General features: G+C 38.7%; 1 protein-coding gene across 5 annotated transcripts in view; it reads left to right on the top strand.

Annotated features, from left to right (window-relative positions):
- Positions 1-10,084, top strand: part of NPY1R (neuropeptide Y receptor Y1) — a 49,273-nt gene that overhangs the window by 3,755 nt on the left and 35,434 nt on the right. For 3 of the 5 annotated variants that reach the window (XM_033061045.1, XM_033061047.1, XM_033061048.1), the window contains exon 3: positions 103-154. In XM_033061045.1, the coding sequence (XP_032916936.1) occupies positions 103-154 (52 nt within the window). Of the gene's footprint in view, positions 1-102; positions 3,128-10,084 lie in introns of those variants that run through there. The other 2 variants (XM_033061043.1, XM_033061044.1) reach the window with 1 other exon arrangement.

The following is a 10,084-nucleotide window of genomic DNA, read 5'->3' as shown; positions in this document are numbered from 1 at the left end:
TGCAATACATACTTCGTTCTATCTGATGTTTGTTACCCTTGCAAAGATGACAGTGGTAGGTTAATTTATCCCATGTGTTTTTCTTTGTTGAATTTCCTGCAGATATACATACGGTTAAAAAAAAGGAACAACATGATGGACAAGATGAGAGACAGTAAGTACAGATCCTCTGAAACCAAAAGGATCAACATCATGCTGATTTCAATAGTGGTTGCATTTGCAGTTTGCTGGCTGCCTCTCACCATCTTCAATATCATGTTTGATTGGAATCATGAAATTCTGCCTGTTGCTACCTGCAGCCACAACCTGCTGTTCCTGATTTGCCACCTCACTGCCATGATCTCCACCTGTGTGAATCCCATCTTCTACGGGTTTCTCAATAAGAACTTCCAAAGAGACCTGCAGTTTTTTTTTAATTTTTGTCATTTGCACTCCCGTGAGGAGGATTATGAGACTATAGCCATGTCTACCATGCACACAGATGTTTCAAAAACCTCTTTAAAGCAGGCAAGCCCCATCACATTTAAAAAAATAAATAGTGATGATGATGAAAAAATATAAAGAAGTAATAAAAATTCTACACCAAACTGCAAGAAGTGTGATTGCAGGTGAAATGTGTCCAAGGATAAGCACAGTTGCATAACAAGTACATCTTTTTCTTCCTTTTCCAAGCAACTTTGATTGTTGTAGCTTTCAAATTATGTGCCGTACATTTTTGCCCCTTTTACTGCTTTAATATAGAAGTTATACCGGAATTTTATTGTAAGATATAGTCAGACCTGCTACTACCTATGGTTTTCATCAGCTGTTTTTGTTCTGTTTTCTTTGTACAGTTCTGTGCTTCTGCACAAAGATTTACTTACTGATTTTTTTTCAAAGAAGTAGTTTTCAGGAGTGTCCATTTAAAACCATTAGAAAAAATGAACCACAGGGACACTGTCATTACAGAGGATATCCACCAAATAATAAAATTAGGAAATTCTGATTTGAAGATGACTTTTTAAAAAAATTCATCGTTTGAAAAAATCCTGTAAAATCAGTGTAGGTATGCAAAAAAAGAATTATGTAAAACCTGTATAATATGTTTGAATGGGGACATACACTTGTCTCATTCAAAGAGGCAATTTGGGCCGTAATCACTTAGTTTCAAAGACGGGATTAAGAAATTCTGTTCTCATTTACAATAATAAAACCCTACAGTAATTCCACAGAGAACAATGGGATAACTAATGCTTCAGCACAGCAAATGAAAACATAAATGGGGCTTCTGTCCCAAATGATTACAGGTGGTTTTAATAACACAGGCTTTTTAATTAAAAAAATCCAAACCCCATCTTCATCTGGCAGGAGTTACTATTACTGGGATGAAATGTATCATCTGTTCTGAACCTGTGAACCATGCAAATTCTCCTTGAGACCTATGTCCAGAATCTAGAGGCAGATGGGACTGTTTGCTGTCTGGACAAGGTGAAATCCCATCCTCACAGGTGACAGAGAAATTCAGGTCTAGTATTAAAAAGTAAGATTGGGCTACCTGAGTATTTTCATAGTAATTAGTGTTGACCTGTATAAATTATGTATAGTCTCATAATACTTTCTGTTCAAATGCAATGGCATAAACCTGGATAATCTCCAAGACAAATGATAGTTTAATGAAGACCTGCAAAATTTAAAAGAAGGATATGAATATAGTTTGGGTATAATTGGTATGTTTAACTTCCAAACTCACAGTTCCCACAGTTGGTTGAAGTGTGGAAACATTTGCCAAATATACACAATAGACCTCTGCTACTGTATAAAATATATATCCTCTAATTAAACAAAATACTAATGGCTAGATCCCAGTTGAGGGAAAGCATATAACTTGACTGCTGTAAATGAAATTACAACAATACCAGCCAGCTGAGGTTTTGTGTTATGCAGTGTACTTTGCTATATCATCATGTCTTTTTGAATAATCAACTTTTTAAAATACAATATAAGACCCTACTTTCTTTCAGCAAGGTCACTTTAAATCATTCTTGCAGACAAGAGGGTCTTTAAAATGGATATAAATGTAAATGCAACATAAATGGAAATCTGATGTGATATATTTCTGAGCAAAAATATCTCAGGATATGAGATATTATAGTAAATTTAATATGTTCTAAAATTGACAGAGATAAATGCCTAAGAAATTAAAATTATTTGGGTTGCAAGTATTTAAAAGTGAAGCACTGTGCCTTGTGCTGTCTTATAAATAGAATATTAAAGTAGCAATGTGTTCTTGTGCATTATAATTCCATGTATTTCTCTACTGTAAGATAATTTAATTTAAAAGGAGTTTTCTGTGCTTGAGAACAGAAGCAGAATGTAGAAAATTAATAATAAGACAGAAGGTTCTTTCAGAGCTTTGGCCTTTTGTATTTTATGAGATTTTCATTTTCTTTGTGCTTCTCCATGGAATGTGTTGTTAGTAACGTGACAAGGGTTTCCTGAGATTACTTTTCTCTCACTTTGCAACAATTTTCATATTTCAAAGGATGTGTATTTTCACAATGAGATACAATGTACAAAAACAGCTATGGGTTTTTTATTAAGAACATCACAGTGGGTTTTTCCCATTGCAAAAAGCCACTGTGAATTTTATGGCTTTTTTCCTCCTTTTTTTCTCTCTTTTTTTTCCCTTTTTATAAAGCACTTTCTTTCAATGTAGTGCAAAAAGAAAATTCACTCAGTTGAGAAACTTTTCAGTTAGTTTGTTGTAAATTTTTGACCTAGCTGAATTAGGTGCTTATACAGGGGAGGTGTAGAGGAAGTTTAGAGGAGCCTGCTGGTGCTCAGGGACCTGAACCAGGTGTGTCCTAAGATTTGGAGGTCTCCAGTGGGATAGCAATGTAATTCTTCCTATGTCAGCATTTCTCTTGCTTGAGGTACAGTCTCAAATCATGCAGCCCATCTGACACTGTGTCATACTATCTCCTGAGAAGGCATGTCAGGTGTTTTTTGCCCAACAGCACTTGATAAACAGGGCAAAATGGTAGCATTCCTCCTCCTCAGCCTTGTTAAGCTCAGGAACCGTTTTTCCTCTGCACTGCTGTCCTAGGATCAGGCTTACAGTGATTTCACGAATACAAGCCGCACTGAGTATAAGCTGCATCTCTGGGTGTTGGCAAATATTTCGTTTTTTGTCCATAAATAAGCCGCACCTGAATATAAGCCGCTCTGTCGTTCGCAGCGAGGACCCACATGCAACAAAGTTGCCAAATAGTAACGGAACCGCAGCAGGGCGGGGTTTACTGGCTCGGCTCGGGCTGTGCAGGCTCAGTCCACTAGGGGCTGCTGACGGGGCTAGGTGGCCCAGCTCGGTGGGGCCGCTCGGCGGGGCCTCTCAGGGCTGGCCGCCGCCTCTGGGGTTGCTTGCCGCGGCCCGCTCCCGCCGCGGTGGCGGCGGTCGAGCACGGGGCGCGGCCCGCTCCCACTACGGTGGCGGCGGGCGAGCACGGAGTGCCCCCTGCTCCCGCCGCGGCGGCGGAGAGCGCGGGCGGAGCCCCCCGCCTCCTCCCTGAGCCGTAGGGATGTCAACACAGCCTCTCCCCAGCCTGAAGTAGGGAACTCCCCTGCCTCCCTCCCTGCCCCCACGCTGCCGGCGCTGTGCTGGCCCCACCCCCCGCGCAACACAGTATCCAATTTGTAACAATCGCGAAATCCTGGGTTTTACTGGCAGGCGCTCGGCTCGGCACCCTGGCTGGCACTTCTGTGGTTGTAAATGTCAGAAAATTATTCACATATTAACCGCTCCTGAATATTGGCCGCATTTCCGTTTGAGAGCAAAATCTAAGTCAAAATGGTGCGGCTTGTATTCGTGAAATTACTGTATGTTTCCTCACTGCCCTGCAAGAAGCCTTTCTGAGCCTCTGCTAAGGATGCAGCTTAGTGCTTTGTCACACAAATAGCACAGGGCACACTACCTGTAATGACAGCAGAAATGAACACAGTGTGAAGACTGTTCTGCAGGAAAATGCATTTAGAGAATTTCAGAGGCAGAAGCATGACTCTTCTGAAGAATTTGTTATGAGGACAAAGATAAAAGTAGTCTCTCTGAGGTGCTGACCTAACATCTGCAGGGTGTAGCTCAGATCTATGGAGAGCAGTGTTTTTGTCTTTGGCTTCATGACTTGATGCTGGAGTTCCCCTCCCAACAGCCAGCTACAGTACTGATCCTCTTTTTCATTTTCAGAGCTCCAGCATGGCTTCTCCTCTATATGCTAAATTCCTTTACAGGGTAAGCTGACAGGTTTTGTGTTTCACTATAATTTTTCAATCATTCTGGATTGATATTTATTTCTTCTACGTGCTGTTTTGTCAAACGTCCCACACTTCAGCACATGTTGATTCCTATCTTAAAAGCATGAAGATCCCTTTTATTTGTTCAGACTTGTAGAAAAGTTTTACTGACTGAAAAACAGAACAGTGAGTGATCCATAATGTATCTTATTATTTATGCGTCATACATTTAATGTCAAATCTCCAGCCTTAAATGACAAATATAACTATTTAATAAACATCAGTATTTGCTTTATTTGTCAGTGATTTTAGCATCTTAAAATCACTTTGACTGACCACAAACATTTACAATTTCTACATAATCTAAATAAACTGGCATATTTGTATATCATGTTAAAAATATGTCTGTATTACCATTTTGCTTTTTTTCCCCCCCAAAAATGGTTGTCATTGTTACTATGTACAGTAATTCACAACTTTCACATCAACATTAAAAGAAGGATAATAAGAGAGGAAGTGATTAATTGATGATAAAACCTGCCTTCAGTAGGCTAGGAGAGAACTGGAAATCTAAAAATATATATCTCTATGTATGTAATCTACCCTGTCTTTATGACCACATAAAGAGAAAAAATTTAAGCCAGGAAAAGAAATCAACGTGACAGAACCGCAAGGGACTTGAGCTGATGCTGACTGCATCTCATCACTGATGAAGGTGTGAAGGGTTAAGGATTCATATATTCTGACTCTGTGCTCTTGCACTGCAGTACCAGCTATTATTAATGGATCCTAAAGGAAAAATTTGATGCTGATTCATATTCAGACTGTAAATCAGTAAATGTTTCAATCCAGGCCTGTATATCAAATTCTCATTTTGACCTCAGAGAAATGTGCTAAGATCAATGAAACTGAGAATTTTCTTAAAGTTAACCATTTGCCTAGGCATTCTACTGAATAAAACTGCATTGATAGCTGGCAGTTCACATTCCCTCCTAAAAATCAGATTTTGGATATTATCTTTTTACAGAAATAAGAAATAAGTTAATGGCATATGGTTCTTATTTAAGAACATATTTAGTTCTTATTTAAGAACTTCTCATTCTTATTTAAGAAATAAGTTAATGGCATATAGTTGTTTGGCTTTTTTTTTTTTTTCCTAGATTCTTCTCTGGTTTTTTTCTGGGCCTCATAATGCTTCAGTTTAAAGCTTTCCTTCCTACTTCTTTGTATCAAAGAAATTACCAAAGTAGTGCATGGAGAATGAAGAAAATAAGGAGATTTTTCTATCTTCTCTTCTTATTTTTAAAGCATACAAAACAGTAGGAAACATGAGCTTAAAAAACATCTCTGTCTGCAACAGATAAAATTCATTCAGTTGAGTGGAAAGGGGAGAGGAGTAATAATTATAACAAAATGATTAATTTTGTTTACAGTCATTTCTCAGTTGAAGGATATATACAGCTCCAAGATCTAGCATGCCTCTTCATTCTTGTGTTCTTTAGTATGTGATATCTGCTTCCCTGAGTTATTACTAATTAGCCAAGTCATTACTAAAGTTGATGTGAAAGAAAATTCTTCTACACAGGTCTTGCAGAATTTCAAATGCTTTAGTATAACATATAAGATGAAAAAATGTGAGCAGCTTTGGCTCTTACACTTTAATTAACCTGTGGTCAGAAATCACTTCTATTCAGTATTTCTGCCTATGTATAACAGTGTTAATAGTCGGACTGAAGTTGATGTTTAAAATGTTCAGGAATGCATTCACAAAGGCTAACTTCAGCTTTCTTTCCTAGCCTCCTCCAGCAGCAAGCCAAGCACACCTGCACTACTCTGGTGCTATGCATTGCCAAAATGTCTTTCCCTCAGTTGTCTGTATAGCTACTAAGTGGCAGGACTGCCATCTTCCGGGACAGCGCTAGGCTGGTGACTGCTATCTCCCTTTCTCCATCTTCCATGGTGCTTCTGCTCTCACTTTGTATTTCAGCCTCTTGGTAGCTGCCTTCTGAGGAAGCTGGGGAAATTTGTACTCTGATTTTATAAAGTGCCTGAGTGTATGATAAAACTCAGCTCAGTTCAGGACAGTCCTTTAGATAGTTTCTTTCGTTAAAATTATCTTCCAGCAAGTGTCTTATAGACAAGTTTCTCAAAATTTAGACACACATAATTTACAAAGCCTGTGTAGGAAATATATCCATACAGAACATCCAGCTCGTTGCGGCAAAACTGACAGCACAAACTGTCTTGTGTTTTCCAAATAGCTGAATAAATCTCGTTATTTATCATAGGTCAGGCTTAGTTGCAAGGATTTGCCTCAGGTGAAAACATGTCTGAAAGTGATGTACCAGAGATATTCTGCATAATTAACTAACTTGCTACAAATTATGCAACATTTCAGATATACAGGGAAATAGAGTTTGGAAGAGAGACGAAAAAGCAGAAGATCTAGATGAAGTCTTGATGCCTTCTGTCTGGCACAAAAACTCAAAGGGAGAATCAGATATTTATTTATTTTGGGGGGCTGACAGACTGACAGGTAAATGTTATTTTTGAGCAAAATGGTGCTCAAAGAAGTATGTATGATTTCTAGAAAAAGAATATGGACCTTTATAAATTACTCTGAAAATATATTTTTTAATACTCTTTACCTTGGATTAATCTAAATTGCTTCTTGAAACAAAGGAAATGAAATGGTTTTGGCATAATCAAAAATAACAGCTTTTCATCGCACCCACCCACTGCACCAGTCCATTTGCTTCTTCTTCTGCACAGCATGGAGAAGGTTTGTTTATGGCAGGAGGAGTAACCTGCTCAACAAAGCCCTCCTTGTCTCTCTTGGCTCATATCCACACAGTGCTGCTGTTTTTCCCTTTGCAATGTTTCCCCCGTCTCAGCCTCTCCTAAGCTATGAAACTCTCCTAAGTTTTTATTATGCTGTTTATGTTGTTTCTTAATAAAAACTGTCTGTGGAAACATGTCCTTGAAAGATCCTATTGAATGTGTGCTTAAACATATGGGTGAGTGGCCATACAGGTCTTGCAGAAATAGTGACTGGCAATGTGAAGATGTTTCAGGCAATAGAGAAGTTGAAAATGTAGTTGTTGCTTATTGTTATTCACCCCTCTTCATTTAAAGCTATTTCTATAATTTTAATTCATGTAATCTAAATGTCGCCTTAGCTTACATATCTAGAGAAAAGTTCCTCTTGGTGATCAGCCACCAGAGACATTCAGCTAGAGGAGACATTGGATAACCCACTTTGTATCCTTACCCTTAGATCCTCTCACTTGCCTATAATCTTTGTTTGTACTATACTTGGAGATATATGTGGAAAAGTCTTCACTCCTTTCTCTTGAAGACTAGTAAATGTTGTATAATTAAGAGACATAAGACACAGGACTGGATTGCCTTTTCTGATTTTTATTTCCATTATTATTATGACTGTAAAGTTTGAGGCTCTTCAATTAAGCTTTGACTTATTATCATTTTGGGCACACCAGTAGTCACCTGGATGTCAGTCATCATACTGATATGCCTGTAGTTAGACAGGTGATGAGTAAAAGCCTTAGACCCTCACCTAAAACCCTGGAGGGTTACTGAAAAGCTTCCCATTGACTTCAATGAGCTTTGGGTGAGTTACTTGTTTTAAGTGACACTAAGGTGCAATACATGTCTGAACATCTGCATTTGTCCAAGGGACAAATTTAAAAGTCATCTTCAGCTGCTTCTTCCAGTATGGTTATCCTCTTAAGTTCTTCTGTGAGTTTTACTCTGATGTGCTTTCTTGACACAATTACAAGTTAAATCTATCTGCTGAGCTACCTGGCTTACTGATTTAAACCAATTTGCTTCACAGAAAATTTAAGAGGGCACTAGCAATTCATCACTAGCAAAAGTGTGGGCTTTTTATTTTGGTGGTGGTGATGATGATGATGGTGATGATGGTGATGATGGTGGTGGTGATGATTACTACTACTGCTGTTTTTTTTACTTTAAAAAAAAACAAAAACAAAAAAAACCGAAACCAAAAAAAACCCCAAACAAAACCCCAAAAGAAGATCACTAACAATCAGACAGCATTGGTAGTTTACATTTGAAATTCATTTCAGGCAGTAAGGAATCTCATTCTGCAGCACAGGCTCTGCATGTACCTGGTAGAGGTGCACCTTTAGCAGGAACATAAGTAATAATGATCAAAAGCACTGCAAGCTGTTGCTTAAAAACAAGTATCTCCAGAATTAGATAAGGGCACTTTAAAGTCAACATACAGAAACTTGAATTCAAATATTAATGGTTATTGTAGTGGAATTTATACATGCAGATAACCAAGTGACTTCACAAAATTATATAGCTTGAGCTTGATCTCATTAATATTAGTTAAATGCTGCAGAAACATCTCTGATATTGTTCAGAATTTTGTGGCATGGATGAGGCAGGTAAATTAGATCCATCTCTGAAGCTGTCAGATTGGTTTTTTAAACCCACAGATTTTATCTTGTCTAGGATTAGGGTAACATAAGGAAATTAAATACCTTGACTTTTGAATTCCTTGAAGATTTTCACTCAGTCCTGACAAATTTGCTGAAGCTTTCTGAGAGTGAAATGGTATTGGATAAGCTGATCACCTGTTATTTAAATAAGGTTATTCTTTTAAGTGGGACATGCACATTATAGGTTAGCATCTGAAGTCTTAAATTCTATATAGTAGAATATCGATATATATGTTTACTATCATTTATAGAAGCATGTTAAAATTCTGACTTCAAGTGAATTTTATAAATTTACATAAAATCCTTAACCTTTAGCAGTTCTCACTTTTAGACCATGTTGTTAGAATAAACAAACTAAGCAGTCCTGACTGTGAAATTTGTTTTAGCAAGAGGGTTTTGGTTTCTTTGCCTGTGGGACCCTGTCAGAGCATCAGCATCTGCATGGGAGACATGGGATGTACCTCGCTAGGTGAGGCAAATGTATCTTTGCCAGCAGGACATCTGACTTCCTAAGAAGGGCTTTGAACTGAGGATGATTCAATTAAGACCATTGCCAGCAACCTGTGAGGGAGTTAGGGACAGACCTTTACAGTAAAGAGCCTAGAGTGGTGTGAGTGAATGCAAACACAAGAAAAACCACAGTAAAGAGCTTAAACGACCTTAAGCATTTTCAGGAAGAAAGGAAGTGCCTACAAGACACCAATTTGGGAAAAATTCCCCGATCCTTTCTGGGAAATGGCATGTCCAAAATGTCTCTGAAGTGCCTGCACACAAATGTGTGCAGCATGGGGAATAAATGTGAGTAAGCAGAGAAGTGCATGGGACTGCAGGGCTGTGGTCTTGTTGGGATCACGGCAATATAGTGGGATAGCTCCCATGGCTGCAATAGTGCAGTGGAGGGACACAAGCCCTTTAAGAAGGATAGGATAGGATAGGAAGACAAAGAACTGGAGTTGCCTTTAAGGCTCCTTTTTGGCAGAGAACAGTTGGAGTATGTGGACACCTTCTGAAGATGGACGAGGAGCCAACTGAGAACTTATGGGAGAGGATTAAACAACAAGAGTATGGATGACAGTGTAGGGAGTGTCTGCTACAGGCTGCCTGCTCAGGGAAGAGGTAGATGATGCCAGAAGAAGCCTCACATTCACAGACAGGCCCTGATTCTTGTGGACTTTGAAAGACAGGAAGGTGATCAGGAGTAGTCAACACAGGCTCTTAAATGGGAAGGCATACTTTACCAACCTGATAGCCTTCTACGAAGATGGTTATCATACCAAGCAAACTGCTGGCATGGCAGATGAAGGGAAAACAGTGGATTTTGTCTAATT

The sequence above is a fragment of the Catharus ustulatus genome, chromosome 5, assembly GCF_009819885.2.
Source record: "Catharus ustulatus isolate bCatUst1 chromosome 5, bCatUst1.pri.v2, whole genome shotgun sequence".
Lineage (NCBI taxonomy): Eukaryota > Metazoa > Chordata > Aves > Passeriformes > Turdidae > Catharus > Catharus ustulatus.
The sequence above is the reverse complement of the archived record's forward strand: the minus strand, read 5'-3'. Positions and strand labels throughout refer to the sequence as shown.